Source organism: Lolium rigidum, chromosome 2 (assembly GCF_022539505.1).
Source record: "Lolium rigidum isolate FL_2022 chromosome 2, APGP_CSIRO_Lrig_0.1, whole genome shotgun sequence".
Taxonomy (NCBI): domain Eukaryota; kingdom Viridiplantae; phylum Streptophyta; class Magnoliopsida; order Poales; family Poaceae; genus Lolium; species Lolium rigidum.
In genome coordinates, this window is record NC_061509.1 from 57,342,285 (window position 1) to 57,360,464 (window position 18,180).

Consider the following 18,180-nt stretch of genomic DNA (forward strand, 5'->3'; position numbering starts at 1 on the left):
GTAGTGACCTAGAAATAAATAATCTCCTTTTTTACATGTAATATTTATTTTAGTCAAAGAATTATTCTAAAAACCAGTTAATATTAAGTAGATAGAGCATCCTAAACAATTCGACAATCCACTTATAGGAACTCTATCATAAAAAATGGATCAAAAAATAGAGGAAAAGAACAAGAAAGGAAAGAAGATGAGAGAGAAAAGGGACCCAACACTGGAAAAAGACATCATTTTTCTATTCCAAGTCTCTTCCCCATCTCTGCTTCTTCGCTTCTTCTCCTGCACAGTCCACACTGTTCATCTCCTCTTCGATCCCCAAATCCCAAGCTGACCAACCAAACCCGCGCCCCGCATGGAGTTGACGGCCTCGAAGCCCACCCCGTCCTCCTCGCCTCACCTCCTCTGGGACTGGGCCGACGCCGCCGCTCCGGGCTCTTCGGGCGAGGCAGCAGGGAGGCGCGGGAAGGAGAAGCGGGCCAAGGTGACGGTGGGGGAGGAGGGAAGCGGCGGAGGAGGAGGTGGAGGAAACGCAAGGTGCCAGGTGGAGGGCTGCGGCGTCGAGCTCCGCGCCGCGAAGGAGTACCACCGGAAGCACCGCGTCTGCGAGGCCCACACCAAGTCTCCCCGCGTCGTCGTCGCCGGCCAGGAGCGCCGCTTCTGCCAGCAGTGCAGCCGGTGGGTGTTTCCTGACGTTCCGAGTTTGTTCGCCGGAGTCCTGTTCTTGCACTCTGTTTGGCTGCTCGCCGGAGCTGCGCTTTTCCCGTCCTTCCGATTGCTCTCTATTCAAAGGTTCTCAAGCTCGCACCTTTCTGCGATTGCTTTTGCGCGACTTTGCGTGTGCCTCTCATTCCTGGAATTTCCGAAGCGCAGAGCTTCAACAAGCTCGTACCTATTCTTTAAATTCACCCGATTCCTTAAACCAGGATGCATCGCGCTATGCTATAATTGCGTGCTTAGTCGGTTGATTAATCCGTGCAAGCTTATGTCTTTTGTGTTTCTCACAATCTTGGTGCTTTAGTCTTCTGGTTACATCGTCTTCGTACGGCTTGTTTCCCGATTTGGGAAGCGAAGATGCTTCCTTCCCATGATTATATAGTACTGTCTACCTGCGGAGAACCGTACTACATGGGTGAATGGTTGCGCAACGCGTGTTTCCGGTTTCGGCATGGCACTTGTCCTGTGTCTGTGCAGTTTTGGAATGAAATTCTGTTGTGCAGTGGCTACTGTGATTCAATTACTGTGTGAAGATTTATCTTCTGTGTATAGTTTTGGATGGCGATTAGCACTATATAAGTAGCTTATGTAGTGTGTGGTTTTGCTGATTGCTTGGGTTTTGGTGATCAAGGTTCCATCCACTGACGGAGTTTGACCTGAAGAAGAGGAGCTGCCGGAGGCGACTGTCGGATCACAATGCTCGGCGCCGGAAGCAACAGCCAGATGCATTCTCCTTTGCACCGGCAAGGCTGCCATCATCGTTGATATTTGGTAATTTATCCATACATTAAGTGGGTAATTATGCAAGATTTGCAACAACAAAAAATCCTTGCTTGTCTCATAGCACTAAGATTTCTGTTTTATGCTATTTAAGTTGAACTTATTCATGAAATTGAGTTTGATCTAGGCATGGGTTTCAGCTTTCGTTTATACCATGATTAGTCAGAAATTGTCTTCAGTAAGTCTTGTACGTTCTTATATCGTTTGTCAAATTAAATGCTTTTGTTATTTCTCATTACAGATGATAGACGGCAAATAAGTTTTGTTTGGGACAAAGCTCCGCTTAGCCATGTAAGGCCGTTTGCCATTTCTCCATGGAACAGCCCGTCTGACTTCAAGCTCCCACAAGTAAAGGAAATAAGAGAAGTATCAATCAATGGACAAGTCCATCTGGATAAATCTCGTCTACCTCATGCTGTTCCAACACTGAGTCATGACATAGATGGGCTATTATCAATGAAAGGTATGGTTTGTCAATCATTTTCTTGCTATTGCTGAAATGTTGACATCAATGAAGAAACTGCATGCAATCTGTTTTCTTAGGTGCTTCAGCGTATTTGCTTATGTAGAAAGTGTTAGATGTTTGAATTGCAAGATTCCAAAAAAAAGTGCAATGCCATGCCATCTTGTGTCCCACAGTGCCTAAAGGATGTTTGATGCACATAGGGAAAATGTAGGAATCATTCCAAGTGATTTGAGTCAATGGAAATTCCTTTTAAAATGGAGTACACCCATAGGAAAAAACTTATATGGATTACAAATCCTGCAAACCAGGACCAGCATAGGAAAATTTCCTGAGTATTACAATTGTATAAAATTCCTAAGAAAATCCTTTCAATCAAAGATGCAAAACTCTGGTCCAAAAGGGTCCGACCCACTCAAACTTAGGGAGATACTTGTTGGCCTTGACTCATCGGTATGACATGCAGATCTTACAAGGCAAAACTCACTTTGAACTCCTGCTTCTCACCAGCATTTATAGCTTCGAAACAGGATTTACATGTAGGAACTCTTCTCTGGAAATTTGTCCCCTGGAAAAAATATCATCATTGATAGATGTGGTTGTAAATCTTGGGTCGAATGGTTCATAAGAAATGGTCCTGGATCCAAATTAGTGATGGCATGGTTTAAGAATCAGGAAAAAGAATGATTAAATGAAATGGAGTCTTAGAGAAAAAGAAAGGCTTATGCAATATTATGGGACAACATTTGTGCTTTGTAGAGTTGTTCTGCCTGCGTTAATTTGACTTAAGTTCTTTTTTCTGCTCCTGATGAGCTACATCATAATTTTCCCCTGACGGCTTTAACTACCATATTATATTTGAATAACTTGCACCTGGATTTTTTGTATAGCTGATACGTATAGTTCCACAGTTACGTTAGTCCTGGACATCCAAATTTTGATACAAAAATTCTCTAATCATCGCACATTTGAAGCTACAAAATCTGTAGATCTTAGATAATATGCAGAAGTCATCTTAGGAACTCCCAAATTTTTACATTTCCATTCTCGAAGGTCCATAATAGTAAATAATGGACTGCTGAGTTTCATGCTCCAACCAATTAAACCAAAAGCTTAAGCTGGCCAGGAAAGGTGGGCAATATACTGCTATTTCAACATGGGTAATGAGTTACATACTACCAAATGTACCGCAGTTTGCTTGCCAGCAGTACTGCTCAATAGTTCTTGAAGTATATATATCAAATGCATATGAGCCACATGTTTTGCATTCATATTTGCAAATATCTCTGCTATCAATACTTGGATGTTCTTCACTGGCCATTCTTTGATGAGAGAATCCTTTCAATTCATTGATTGACTGATTGATCGATTCTGCAGGTCCGGACTCATCTTTATCTGCTTCAAAATTAGGTGGAGCACCGGATCTTCAGCGTGCTCTCTCTCTTCTGTCAGCTAGTTCTTGTGGATTACCTGATCCTGTACTGCAAGCATCTTGCCTCGTCCAGTTCACCGGTGCCAGCCAAAACAGCAGGGGCCTGCCTCCATCACATGGAGGGAGCTCTGCGTCGGCGTCCTTCGTTGAAGGGCACCAGCCTATGGCGCCGTCGTCTCAGCTTGTCCGTTTTACCTTAGACGGCACCAGCAATGGCTACGAGTCCACTTTCTTCGGTCTAAACCAGATGAATTGATGCGTGAAACGGATGAGCCATTGCCAAGTTGGATCGGCAGCAAGAGCTTATGCAAGAACTGCTCCTATCAACCTACTAGAGTGCTAATGTTACATGTATACTATTCTACAACCCTGCTGTCAATTGTTGGTTCTTTTGGAAAGTCTTACTGATAAATCTGGACATGATTTGTCTCATGACGTGTTGACTTATATAATTTTTTTGCTCTCCCTGATCAGCCATTGCGCTTGTAATTTCCATTGGTATTGCAGCAAATAACTAGAAGAGGTGTATGATGATGTGATATTTGTTGTGCAAATAAAACCCAATTGTCTTGTTGTGAAGTGAGAAAAGAACAGCCCAATTGGACTTATCCTCAATTTAAACTACGATTATTCTATTCTCTCTAGAAACGTGCGCACACATACATCAAAACAGATTAATCATATAATTGTAAAGAAAACGATCTTGTCTCCTGGGAGCAAACAAATCAGACAGCTCGTACACAGAGATGCAGAACCATCTTGCCCGTGTTGTTGATATAAATCTCCCTGGATCAGGCCAGTATGTGGCTGATATTGAGTCAGAAGTCAGAACAGCTCAACAAGGTGTGGAGTCCAAATAGAAACCGCCAGCCCACTTGCTCATATGTTAAAATTTCTCAAACAGCATCAACACTTTGGAACATAAATTTGGACCAAGTGACAGTGACTGATTCAATTGGCAGGTGACCAACCAAGTAGGAATCATATGAAATCTGGGGCATGCAAACAATGGCACTAAAATCTCCAAATAACAGGCACCGAACAAGGCCAAAATAAAGATTAATACTGAAGGTGCAGATGAGGAGCAGAAACTTGGGTTACTAGAAGAGCAAATAAAAATTATATTAACATATGAAAGCTCCATTAGATCTTGTTAGCATACACAGCGACATTGATATTTCAGAAGAGATTACATTTACTTGAGGTGTGCAACTTACACAAGACAGAATGCACACTGATAAAGCCTACTAGGCACCACTGAATTCAATGAGATCGCCTCATTCTCGATTCTTCCCTGCTTTTGTTCTCTAATCCCCGGTGCGATCATCTACCCTGCTATAATCTCAGTCGGTGGTCATGGGTTCAGCGACACAGCAGCGGAAGCGTCCTTTACGGACATGGCTCATGACCTCCACCTCCGCGTTCTCGAGCATGCTGACGATCTCAGTAAATGGTGGGCGGACCTCAGGGTTCGCGTCCCAGCAGCGCATCATGATGTGGCTCAGGCAAGGTAGGCAATCTTGTGGGATCACAGGACGAGCACCCTTGTTTACGACAGCAAAAGCAGCCTGAACTGCTGTCATGTTTGTGAAAGGAAGCATGCCAGTTATAAGCTCCCACAGGACGATCCCGAAGCTGTAGACATCAACTTTATGATCGTAAGGTCGATGCTGAATCATTTCCCTGCACACAAACAACACAAACCACTAGCTCATCAACGAGGCTTTGCAGCACCCAGGCACGAGAGTGCCCGGATTTAAAAAAAAAATACCTCGATCTGAATTATGTCGGACCATACTTTGTATAGACAAGAGACTGGAACCATGTTACAATAGAAATCATTTCAGGGATGCAACAGAAGGCTGTTAGTCAAATGACAAATTAAGGTGTCTTGTGAAACATAAGAACTCTGCATAGTCAGAGTTAGTAAATGCCACTATGCGGTAACAGATTATTGACAAATAGCTGAATGTTCTACAATGAATGTTTCAAATACAGATTTTGGCATGTGAACATAAGTTAAACGTCAAACACCATTGATTAAAATATATGAAGATAAACTTATGTAAATAAGAAAACAGAGAGGCAAGGAACTTACGGTGCCATCCAGCGGTAGGTTCCTGTCTCTGGTGTCATCCCCTCTGTTTTCACTTCGATACGAGCAACTCCAAAGTCGGCAATCTTAATGGACCTGTCTGCTGCAATCAGAAGATTATCTGACTTTAGATCCCTGTGTATAAATCCCAAGGCATGCACATAGGCCATTCCCCGAGCTACATCCAACGCTTGTTTGACAGCCAGCCTCAAAGGTACCAGCTTGTTCTGCCTTCTTGCCAGGAACTGCCGGACTGAGCCACCTTTTGCATACTCAGTAACAATGCACCACACGATTGACTTCCTGCAAGCCCCTATGAACCTTACAATGTTCGGGTGCCTCAGCGTGGACAACATCATAACTTCTTGCACAAACTGCTGTTCCAATGATTGCGCTCTCTCTGTGTCGTTGTCAGGCTTCTCCAGCAGCTTAATGGCAACATCCTCGCCAATGTATGTCCCCCTGTACAGCTTCCCAAAGGCCCCTTGCGCAAAAGGAACCCCCATGTCCAACCTCCCCAGATCAATGGCCCACTGCTGGTACTTGCTGAGTATCTCCGTCGGATGGTTCGGGTCCATCAAGACCCTAGCCAAGGCATCCTCGTTGAGCGTGTGCGCGGCCACACGGTTGGGGCGGAAGACGCTACTGCCGACCGAGTAGCTCGCGGTCGGGGCATCACGGAGGCCCGGGTGCTTGAGTATGACCGTGCGGGACTCGTTTGAGGCCACGCTGCTGTCGCCACCCACCGACATCATGGTGACGGAACCACCGGCGTAGTTGGACAGGTTGTAGTTGTCGGTGCTGTCCACCGACATGTGGGAGCCTTCGTCGATCTTGTGATAGTAGGGCATGTTGTGGAAGCCGTCGAACTGGTTTCCTTGCATCTCCTTTCTGCCCCCACCGCCAATCATGCCATGAAACCTTGCCCCCTCAGCCATGTCAAAAGATAGAATGATACAGTCTGAGCTGCTGCTGCAGATTAGTTGCACATCCTCCTCGCGCAGGAAATGTCCTCTTCTACGCCCCCGCTAGCCCTGGCGACCACAGCAACATGAGGCTTTGAAATGAGCTATCAGACACACGCACCACATGTAACTCTAGGCTAAATATATATAGATAGAAGTTACTCCTTTCTACAACAGGGACCCAAAAATTGCTATAAATATGCCCGCAAAAAATTGCTATAAATATCCCCGCAAAAAATTGCTATAAATAACAGATTTTGTTTCCCTACTAAACTGTGAAATCTACCCATTTCACTCAAAACAGCAATACAATGACCTAGATTTAAGCTTTTCCCGTACAAACGCAGAAGCATCTCCAAAGTCATCCAATACACTCGATCGCTCGCTCGCTCCCTCCAAAATTCCACCTCCTAATCGCAACAACGGCCCAAACCGTGACGCGAAAACCGACTATCCAACGCCTAATCGCGCAAGAAACCAACAACCAATTAAAACCAGTGCGGCCCGTCCCCGGAAGCCGAGCGATTCGGAGCTGAACTGGGCGGCGCGAGCCGAGCCGAGACGAGACTTACCTCGGCAGGAAGACGGACGATCGGGGGACGCAGGCGGCAGACGCGCGGCGGGATCGCGGGGGACGATGCGCCGGAGGTGGGAGGCGGAGGGGGGAAAGGATTCCGAATTGGCGTGTGGGGTTGGCTGCTGGGTGCTGTTTCGCTTTTTTCTCCGGAGACCGGAGCAGAGAGACGACGACTCGAGTGTGGGAAAGGGAAGGGAGAGGTGGTCGTTAGTGTTGTTGTGATTCCCCGTTTTACCCCCCGTTGCTTCCGAGCTTCTCAGTTCGGTCCTTTTTCTTCAACATTGGTCCTTCGGTCAATAAAAATGATTGGGGCGACTAATTCATCGTCGTGGCAAATTTGTTGCACTGATGCAGAACATAACAACAACAACCTAGAGCAAGAAAGATGGTTAGAACTAGTTTTTTTATATGTAATCTTTCTTACCCGAGCAATTGTCCCATTTATATGAACCACATTCATCTCGATCTATTGCTCGCAATGGCATCATCCATGGAAAGCCACCTTGGGCTATGGCATGGTAATGCTGCGCATGTGTATCTTATGAAAGTTCTAACATTGTTCGGTTCATGAAGTGAATCATCTATTTATTGCAAATGAAGCTCATGCACTCTATGTGGTTGGTTGGTTGATGATCGAGTCAATGTATAGTTTGGATACGTAATGACTGATCCAACTACCGCTTATAAATATTGGATTATTTTGTATCATGAAACATGAAGGGGCAGCAAGTTCTGCTTCACATGTAGGCACTTATGTCCATGTCTAGTGCACGACATATTACTTGGAATGAGATGCATCGGGACTATGAGATGCACTGGGACTTCGAGTTGAAGTGGCACCATGTCCTAAAGTTACCATGTTCACCACAACCATGAACAGGGCAGCATAAAACACAACACATTGTTGGTTACAAGGCGAACGTTCTACTAATCCGGTTGATGCCCAAATAATCTTAGCTTACCACCGATGTGAAGCCTTGGAGAGCAATAGGTGTCGATATGTTTGTGCAAATTGTTCATTTCGAGAAGTTTCACTTTTGTGCAAAATGTTTATTTGGATAAATTTCACTTTTCATACGAAGATTTTTCTAAATTGGCTACCGTAGATGCTAAGTTTCCTTCAACATAACATGTGTACGAAAACCAAAAATATCCTACTTCCGACCAATTCAGATAAGTTGTCTACATTATATCACATGTACAATTACCTTTAGTTATTATCTATAACATTTTTTAAATCTAACAAAGTAATAATACGTCTAAGTTGTGTGAAGTGCTAAGTTTGTTACAACATGTTATGCGCGTGCCAACACCTAGGAACTTGTCTAACATTACTCGTGATATGCCTCCATCCACAAATAAATGGCATATGAATGTAGTAAGTAGTCAAAGCTTTCTAAGTTTAACCATGTATATATACAAATATATGAAGATCAAATAGAAACCTCATGAGATATATTTCCGCAATTTATTTACTCGATAGTGTAGTTCTTGATATTCCATTCCATATACTTTGTCCGACTTATATGCTTTGAGTTTTGAATAAATTCATACGCCGTTTATTTGTGGATAGATGAAATATTAACAGATAGTTAGTCCTCGTGGTTCATCACACTATTCATCTTGTACGATCACCCTAACTTATTTGAAACCATTAGATCTGTTTTTTCCACATTCATCCATCCCACCTCTTCAGACACCACCGAATTTGCGGAAAGGAAGTCAAGAAAGAGTGGAATTGGAATTTCATCTCACACTGCACGGAAATTAGGAAAGATATAATTTGTTTTATGATTGAGAAGTAAAAAAGCAATTAGTATTTACCGAAGCTTGAAAACGGATAACAAAAGGAAGGTTTACTTTAGAAGAAGAAAACTTATGTGACATGTACTTTGCAAGATATAACGTCGAATGTCGATACATGTATTTCTTAAACATCATCATATGAAATTCATGAAGCGAATGTGACACTCCAATCCAGGCGATCGAGACATCCTCCACTGATCACGGCCCAGGAACTCAGGCAATGGGACAACTCAACAAACAAAGACATGACTAATTTTAATTGCTATGGTCACAAGCTACAAATAGGTTCATATTACACAGATGCTGAGGCAAGCCATTGCTCAACATGAGCACACAACAATATTCACATTATTTATGGAACATGAATCTTGGCCTCGAGAAGAGTACTGGCAGCAATAACATAGTTTATTGGGCGGAAGCAGAAGACTTCTATGACCAACGGGGTTCTGGCTACGATATTGATCCTAGTTTTCGTAGAGGAGGAACTCTGGTGTTGGATCCACGGTCTCTGCTTGTGTTAAAAAGCAACAAAGGACGAGTGCGTTTGAATTTACTCGCAATTCATCAACCAAATAAGAGCTAGCTATATGGCATGACATAAGTACATGAGTAAAATGCGAGTCCAATCTTAACGGTTTGACTTAACTTACCTCTTTACCTTGATACATGAGATTCGAGAAATTGATGGTAGATTCTCACTTATCTCAATATTAACACATACAACATGATACTAAAATGAGGTATCATCAACAAGCCTTACGGCTCATCAACAATTTATCTTAGGCATATTTAACAGTTTCTCCATACTCGACATGACTAACTTCTAGTGTAACTCTATCCCAAAACGAGTCCTTTAACCTAAGGACAAGGATAGACTATATTTCACTTTTGAGAGGTTGCAAGTATCTCCCATCTTAGCTTCCTCCACTTAGCCGATACTCCCAGTTGCAAGACAAAAGCCGTTCACAAGCAGTTTTCACTTACAGACTTTTCCCCTACCAAGACACTTCCTCTAGCCACAGTCTAACCTAGACGTATGCAGAAGTGAAACCGACACGCCCTTTCACCCAGTGAAGGGTCGCCTAACTCCGGGACCTTCCCAAGATCTTACCTCCGACCGCTCTCTCACGATCACCAACTAAGTTTGGCAAGTGGGTGGCATCAAAGAAGGCTTGTGTAGGGTTAGTAGGATGTGGTTTCCCAAGGACAACATATGATACCTGATGCGTGTGGTTGGCACGTCCGTTGGGAACCCCAAGAGGAAGGTGTGATGCGCACAGCGGCAAGTTTCCCTCAGTAAGAAACCAAGGTTTAATCGGACCAGTAGGAGTCAAGAAGCACGTTGAAGGTTGATGGCGGCGAGATGTAGTGCGGCGCAACACCAGGGATTCCGCGCCAACGTGGAACCCGCACAACACAACCAAAGTACTTTGCCCCAACGAAACAGTGAGGTTGTCAATCTCACCGGCTTGTCTGTAACAAAGGATTAACCGTATTGTGTGGAAGATGATTGTTTGCGAGAAAACAGTAGAACAAGTATTGCAAGTAGGTTGTATTTCGGTAAAGAGAATTGGACCGGGGTCCACAGTTCACTAGAGGTGTCTCTCCCATAAGACAAACAGACATGTTGGGTGAACAAATTACGGTTGGGCAATTGACAAATAAAGAGAGCATGACCATGCACATACATATCATGATGAGTATAGTGAGATTTAATTGGGCATTACGACAAAGTACATAGACCGCCATCCAAGCATGCATCTATGCCTAAAAAGTCCACCTTCGAGGTTATCATCCGAAGCCCCTCCGAGTATTAAGTTGCTAACAACGAGATAATTGCATTAAGTATTGCGCGTAATGTAACTAGTGACTACATCCTTGAACATAGCACTAATGTTTTATCCCTAGTGGCAACAAGCACATCCATAACCTTAGAGGTTCTTGTCACCCCTCCAGATTCACGGAGACATGAACCCACTATCGAGCATAAATACTCCCTCTTGGAGTTACTAGCATCAACTTGGCCAGAGCATCTACTAATAACGGAGAGCATGCAATATCATAAACAACACATAGATATAACTTTGATAATCAACATAACAAGTATTCTCTATTCATCGGATCCCAACAAACGCAACATATAGAATTACAGATAGATGATCTTGATCATGTTAGGCAGCTCACAAGATCCGACAATGATAGCACAATGGGGAGAAGACAACCATCTAGCTACTGCTATGGACCCATAGTCCAGGGGTAGACTACTCACACATCACACCGGAGGCGACCATGGCGGCGTAGAGTCCTCCGGGAGATGATTCCCTCTCCGGCAGAGGTGCCGGAGGCGATCTCTGGATCCCCGAGATGGGATCGGCGTTGGCGGCGTCTCTGGAAGGTTTTCCGTATCGTGGCTCTCGGTCCTAGGGGTTTCGTCACGGAGGCTATTTGTAGGCGGAAGGGCAGGTCAAGAGGCGGCACGGGGGCCCCACACCACAGGGCCGCGCGGCCAAGGGGGGGGGCCGCGCCGCCCTAGGGTGTGGCCCCCTCGTCGCCCCTCTTCGTCTCTCCTTCGGACTTCCGGAAGCTTCGTGGAAAAATAGGCCCACTGGGCTTTGATTTCGTCCAATTCCGAGAATATTTCCTTACTAGGATTTCGAAACCAAAAACAGCAGAAAACAAGCAATCGGCACTTCGGCATCTTGTTAATAGGTTAGTTCCGGAAAATGCACGAATATGACATAAAGTGTGCATAAAACATGTAGATAACATCAATAATGTGGCATGGAACATAAGAAATTATCGATACGTCGGAGACGTATCAGCATCCCCAAGCTTAGTTCTCGCTCGTCCCGAGCGAGTAAAACGATAACACGAGATAATTTCTGGAGTGACATGCCATCATAATCTTGATCATACTATTTGTAAAGCATATGTAGTGAATGCAGCGATCAAAACAATATATATGACATGAGTAAACAAGTGAATCATAAAGCAAAGACTTTTCATGAATAGCACTTCAAGACAAGCATCAATAAGTCTTGCATAAGAGTTAACTCATAAAGCAATAATTCAAAGTAAAGGCATTGAAGCAACACAAAAGAAGATTAAGTTTCAGCGGTTGCTTTCAACTTGTAACATGTATATCTCATGGATATTGTCAACATAGAGTAATATAATAAGTGCAATAAGCAAGTATGTAGGAATCAATGCACAGTTCACACAAGTGTTTGCTTCTTGAGGTGGAGAGAAATAGGTGAACCGACTCAACATTGAAAGTAAAAGAATGGTCCTCATAGAGGAAAAGCATCGATTGCTATATTTGTGCTAGAGCTTTGATTTTGAAAACATGAAACAATTTTGTCAACGGTAGTAATAAAGCATATGCATCATGTAAATTATATCTTATAAGTTGCAAGCCTCATGCATAGTGTACCAATAGTGCCCGCACCTTGTCCTAATTAGCTTGGACTACCCGGATTATCACCGCAATACATATGCTTTAACCAAGTATCACAAAGGGGTACCTCTATGCCGCCTGTACAAAGGTCTAAGGAGAAAGCTCGCATTTGAATTTCTCGCTTTTGATTATTCTCAACTTAGACATCCATACCGGGACAACATAGACAACAGATAATGGACTCCTCTTTTAATGCTTTAAGCATTCAACAACAATTAATTCTTTTCTCATTAGAGATTTGAGGATGTTTGTCCAAAACTGAAACTTCCACCATGGATCATGGCTTTAGTTAGCGGCCCAATGTTCTTCTCTCACAATATGCATGCTCAAACCATTCAACTCAGTGTAGATCGCCCTTACTTCCGACACGATGAACATGCATAGCAACTCACATGAAATTCAACAATGAAAAGTTGATGGCGTCCCCGAGTAAACATGGTTATCGCACAACAAGCAACTTAATAAGAGATAAAGTGCATAATTACATATTCAATACCACAATAGTTTTTAAGCTATTTGTCCCATGAGCTATATATTGCAAAGGTGAATGATGGAATTTTAAAGGTAGCACTCAAGCAATTTACTTTGGAATGGTGGAAAAATACCATGTAGTAGGTAGGTATGGTGGACACAAATGGCATAGTGGTTGGCTCAAGTATTTTGGATGCATGAGAAGTATTCCCTCTCGATACAAGGTTTAGGCTAGCAAGGCTTATTTGAAACAAACACAAGGATGAACCGGTGCAGCAAAACTCACATAAAAGACATATTGAAAACATTATAAGACTCTACACCGTCTTCCTTGTTGTTCAAACTCAATACTAGAAATTATCTAGACCTTAGAGAAACCAAATATGCAAACCAAATTTTAGCATGCTCTATGTATTTCTTCATTAATGGGTGCAAAGCATATGATGCAAGAGCTTAAACATGAGCACAACAATTGCCAAGTATCACATTACCCAAGACATTTATAGCAATTACTACATGTATCATTTTCCAATTCCAACCATATAACAATTTAACGAAGGAGAACTTCGCCATGAATACTATGAGTAGAAACCAAGGACATACTTGTCCATATGCTACAGCGGAGCGTGTCTCTCTCCCATAAAGTGAATGCTAGGATCCATTTTATTCAAACAAAACAAAAAACAAAAACAAACCGACGCTCCAAGAAAAAGCTCATAAGATGTGATGGAATAAAAATATAGTTTCGGGGAGGAACCTGATAATGTTGTCGATGAAGAAGGGGATGCCTTGGGCATCCCCAAGCTTAGACGCTTGAGTCTTCTTGATATATGCAGGGGTGAACCACCGGGGCATCCCCAAGCTTAGAGCTTTCACTCTCCTTGATCATGTTGCATCATACTCCTCTCTTGATCCTTGAAAACTTCCTCCACACCAAACTCGAAACAACTCATTAGAGGGTTAGTGCACAATATAAATTGACATATTCAGAGGTGACACAATCATTCTTAACACTTCTGGACATTGCATAATGCTACTGGACATTAGTGGATCAAAGAAATTCATCCAACATAGCAAAAGAGGCAACGCGAAATAAAAGGCAGAATCTGTCAAAACAGAACAGTTCGTATTGACGAATTTTAAAATGGCACCAGACTTGCTCAAATGAAAATGCCCAAATTTAATGAAAGTTGCGTACATATCTGAGGATCATGCACGTAAATTGGCATAATTTTCTGAGCTACCTACAGGGAGGTGGACCCAGATTCGTGACAGCAAAGAAATCTGGAACTGTGCAGTAATCCAAATCTAGTACTTACTTTTCTATCAACGGCTTAACTTGGCACAACAAAACACAAAACTAAGATAAGGAGAGGTTGCTACAGTAGTAAACAACTTCCAAGACACAAAATAAAAACAAAGTACTGTAGGTAAAAACATGGGTTGTCTCCCATAAGCGCTTTCTTTAACGCCTTTCAGCTAGGCGCGTAAAGTGTGTATCAAGTATTATCGAAGGGTGGTGCATTCTCAGCGGGGTGCGGAGTTTTCTCAACCAGGCATAGTATATTAGATACATAAGTTTTAGCATCTCCCTTTTCATTAGTCTTAGGCGTGCTACTCTCATCAAACAAATTTTCAGGAACAAGCCAAGCATAGTTATTTTCTAGTGCATCATTCATAGCTAGGAGCTTACATGGTATTGGTGCTTTGATCTCCCCACCATCATCAATATTATTAGTGTATCTTATTCTATCCATATCCATCTTTTCAAGGAGACTAACAAAATTAGTAGGAGAACCAAGCATATTAAATTTAGCAAACACCTTTCTAGCTTCTCTTGCTAGACCACCAAATTCTCTAAGAAGGGTTTCTAATACAAAATCTTTCTTTTCCCCTTCTTCCATATCACCTAGCGTAAGAAACATGTGTTGGATTATAGGATTGAGATTAACAAATTTGGTTTCCAACAGGCGAACTAAATGCGCGGCAGCAATTTCATAAGTAGGCGCAAGGTCTACCAAGTGTCTATCCTCAAAATCGTCAATGGTACTAACATGGTTGAAGAATTCTTCTATATTATTTCTCCCAACTATAGACCCACGTCCTACCGGTATGTCTTTTGTGGTAAAATTAAAAGGAAACATGATGAAATAAATAAAGTAAATGCAAGTAACTAATTTTTGTGTGTTTTTGATATAGCGAACAAGATAGCAAATAAAGTAAAACTAGCAACTAATTTTTTTGTATTTTGATTTAGTGCAGCAAACAAAGTAGTAAATAAAACTAAGCAAGACAAAAACAAAGTAAAGAGATTGAGAAGTGGAGACTCCCCTTGCAGCGTGTCTTGATCTCCCGGCAACGGCGCCGGAAATTTGCTTGATGCGTGTGGTTGGCACGTCCGTTGGGAACCCCAAGAGGAAGGTGTGATGCGCACAGCGGCAAGTTTCCCTCAGTAAGAAACCAAGGTTTAATCGGACCAGTAGGAGTCAAGAAGCACGTTGAAGGTTGATGGCGGCGAGATGTAGTGCGGCGCAACACCAGGGATTCCGGCGCCAACGTGGAACCTGCACAACACAACCAAAGTACTTTGCCCCAACGAAACAAGTGAGGTTGTCAATCTCACCGGCTTGCTGTAACAAAGGATTAACCGTATTGTGTGGAAGATGATTGTTTGCGGAAAACAAGTAGAACAAGTATTGCAGTAGGTTGTATTTCAAGTAAAGAGAATTGGACCGGGGTCCACAGTTCACTAGAGGTGTCTCTCCCATAAGACAAACAGCATGTTGGGTGAACAAATTACAGTTGGGCAATTGACAAATAAAGAGAGCATGACCATGCACATACATATCATGATGAGTATAGTGAGATTTAATTGGGCATTACGACAAAGTACATAGACCGCCATCCAAGCATGCATCTATGCCTAAAAAGTCCACCTTCGAGGTTATCATCCGAACCCCCTCCGGCATTAAGTTGCTAACAACGAGACAATTGCATTAAGTATTGCGCGTAATGTAACTAGTGACTACATCCTTGAACATAGCACTAATGTTTTATCCCTAGTGGCAACAAGCACATCCATAACCTTAGAGGTTCTTGTCACCCCTCCGCATTCACGGAGACATGAACCCACTATCGAGCATAAATACTCCCTCTTGGAGTTACTAGCATCAACTTGGCCGGAGCATCTACTAATAACGGAGAGCATGCAAGATCATAAACAACACATAGATATAACTTTGATAATCAACATAACAAGTATTCTCTATTCATCGGATCCCAACAAACGCAACATATAGAATTACAGATAGATGATCTTGATCATGTTAGACAGCTCACAAGATCCGACAATGATAGCACAATGGGGAGAAGACAACCATCTAGCTACTGCTATGGACCCATAGTCCAGGGGTAGACTACTCACACATCACACCGGAGGCGACCATGGTGGCGTAGAGTCCTCCGGGAGATGATTCCCCTCTCCGGCAGGGTGCCGGAGGCGATCTCCTGGATCCCCCGAGATGGGATCGGCGTTGGCGGCGTCTCTGGAAGGTTTTCCGTATCGTGGCTCTCGGTCCTGGGGGTTTCGTCACGGAGGCTATTTGTAGGCGGAAGGGCAGGTCAAGAGGCGGCACGGGGGCCCCACACCACAGGGCCGCGCGGCCAAGGGGGGGCCGCGCCGCCCTAGGGTGTGGCCCCCTCGTCGCCCCTCTTCGTCTCTCCTTCGGACTTCCGGAAGCTTCGTGGAAAAATAGGCCCCCGGGCTTTGATTTCGTCCAATTCCGAGAATATTTCCTTACTAGGATTTCTGAAACCAAAAACAGCAGAAAACAAGCAATCGGCACTTCGGCATCTTGTTAATAGGTTAGTTCTAGAAAATGCACGAATATGACATAAAGTGTGCATAAAACATGTAGATAACATCAATAATGTGGCATGGAACATAAGAAATTATCGATACGTCGGAGACGTATCAATACCGCGGGGTGTCTGTGTGGTGGCACTATGTCACTTAATCTAGTCGACGCAGATGATTGTCTTCATTAGTCAAGATTAATTCAACTCGACAGATTCAATGCAATGATGACATGTAAATCATCTCAACAAGTAAAGCATCATGGCAACCATAGTATCAACAGGTAGGCACAGTAGAGTAAAATAACATACCAAGTATAACAATAACAAAATCAACATGGCAAAATAAATAGCATGGCAAATATTACTCTATCATGTTCAACATGGTAAAACTAAAGTAGCATGGGAAGTGAATCTTTAACATGTTCAACAAGTAAGTATGATCAAGTAAAAGTAACAGTTGATTTCCGTTGGCATAGTTGAATAGGTTGGTTGAATTGTTGTTAACAAATTTTAGGGCGGAGTCTGTTACGCATCCCATTCCTCCACACACAAGTCTTTGGCTGCAATATCGTCCGGCCTTTGACTAGGAAGTCTGGAGTATGGACATGTAGGCTCCAAAGTTTTGGCGGACAAATGTCCGTCGGTACACACAATAAAGCCAAATGGTCCTCAAACTCCTTGAGAGGAGAGAACAAGAAGCATTAAGACAAATGGCTCCAACCCCGAGGATCATGGGCCAAGATTCGTCCACACGTACCTAGCATCGGCGAAGAAGAAGTGGGAGAACCAAATAAATGGAAATGCTCCTATCATGAAACATTAGCAGGGTGATTCAAACAACATTTGAGGACCAAAAACTTGAAACACTCATATGAGCTAGTTGATTGGCATGGCATGAATGTAAATCACTGGAGGTGCAGGCACCATGCAGAGATGTCATACGATATGAATTGTAGAAAATAAAGTCCTGGACTTGAAATAAACATTTTATTTGTTGAAAAATTAGAGAGAAGGAGTTGATGTCTTGCCTTCTTGGTTGGGGTAGGGTTCTTGCTCAGTTTCAAAGGGCAGGGGCTGGTTTAAATCTGTAGAACATTTTATCACAAGTATTAATACCATTTTTAGCAATCAAATAATTAAGGAAAATAAAATCCAAAAAATATGAAGCCAGTGGTAAATGAAAGAAAATTTTATTTTAAAACTTCTGCAAAAAGAATCAGCTCAAAATGAGCTAGCGTATGGAAATGGTGGCCCTCCAAAGTTGGGACATTTTTCTGATTTTAAAAAATAAACTTAAAACAGAAAAAGGGAAAACATCTTTTATTAATGAAACTTTGATGCCCCCCCCCAGAATCTAACCCGAATCGGTATCACTTTTTTTAAAAAATAGGACGTGGCGCGCATGAGAGCACCGACGAACTCCGGCGAAGCTCGCCGGCGAGAGAGTAGGAGAGAGGGCTAAGGACCTACCTATATCGATGTATAATGAAGAGGCGCGTCGAACGGTCTCCTAGTCAACCTCGGGGGTAAACTGGACGTCGAGTTGGCCATCTTCTCCGTCGACA

General features: G+C 43.0%; 2 protein-coding genes across 2 annotated transcripts; one reads left to right on the forward strand and one right to left on the reverse strand.

Moving 5' to 3' along the window:
- The first annotated feature begins 246 nt into the window (after positions 1–246).
- On the forward strand, positions 247–3,965 carry LOC124686524 (squamosa promoter-binding-like protein 4). Its single transcript, XM_047220455.1, has 4 exons — positions 247–672; positions 1,343–1,482; positions 1,733–1,954; positions 3,332–3,965. Exons 1-4 carry the CDS (start codon positions 350–352, stop codon positions 3,640–3,642), a joined length of 996 nt encoding a protein of 331 aa, XP_047076411.1. The 5' UTR covers positions 247–349; the 3' UTR covers positions 3,643–3,965.
- A 518-nt stretch (positions 3,966–4,483) lies between these two features.
- On the reverse strand, positions 4,484–6,533 carry LOC124691787 (serine/threonine-protein kinase STY13-like). Its single transcript, XM_047225057.1, has 2 exons — positions 5,485–6,533; positions 4,484–5,069 (listed from the first exon to the last, which is right to left on the reverse strand). Exons 1-2 carry the CDS (start codon positions 6,417–6,419, stop codon positions 4,730–4,732), a joined length of 1,275 nt encoding a protein of 424 aa, XP_047081013.1. The 5' UTR covers positions 6,420–6,533; the 3' UTR covers positions 4,484–4,729.
- Positions 6,534–18,180: the final 11,647 nt, after the last annotated feature.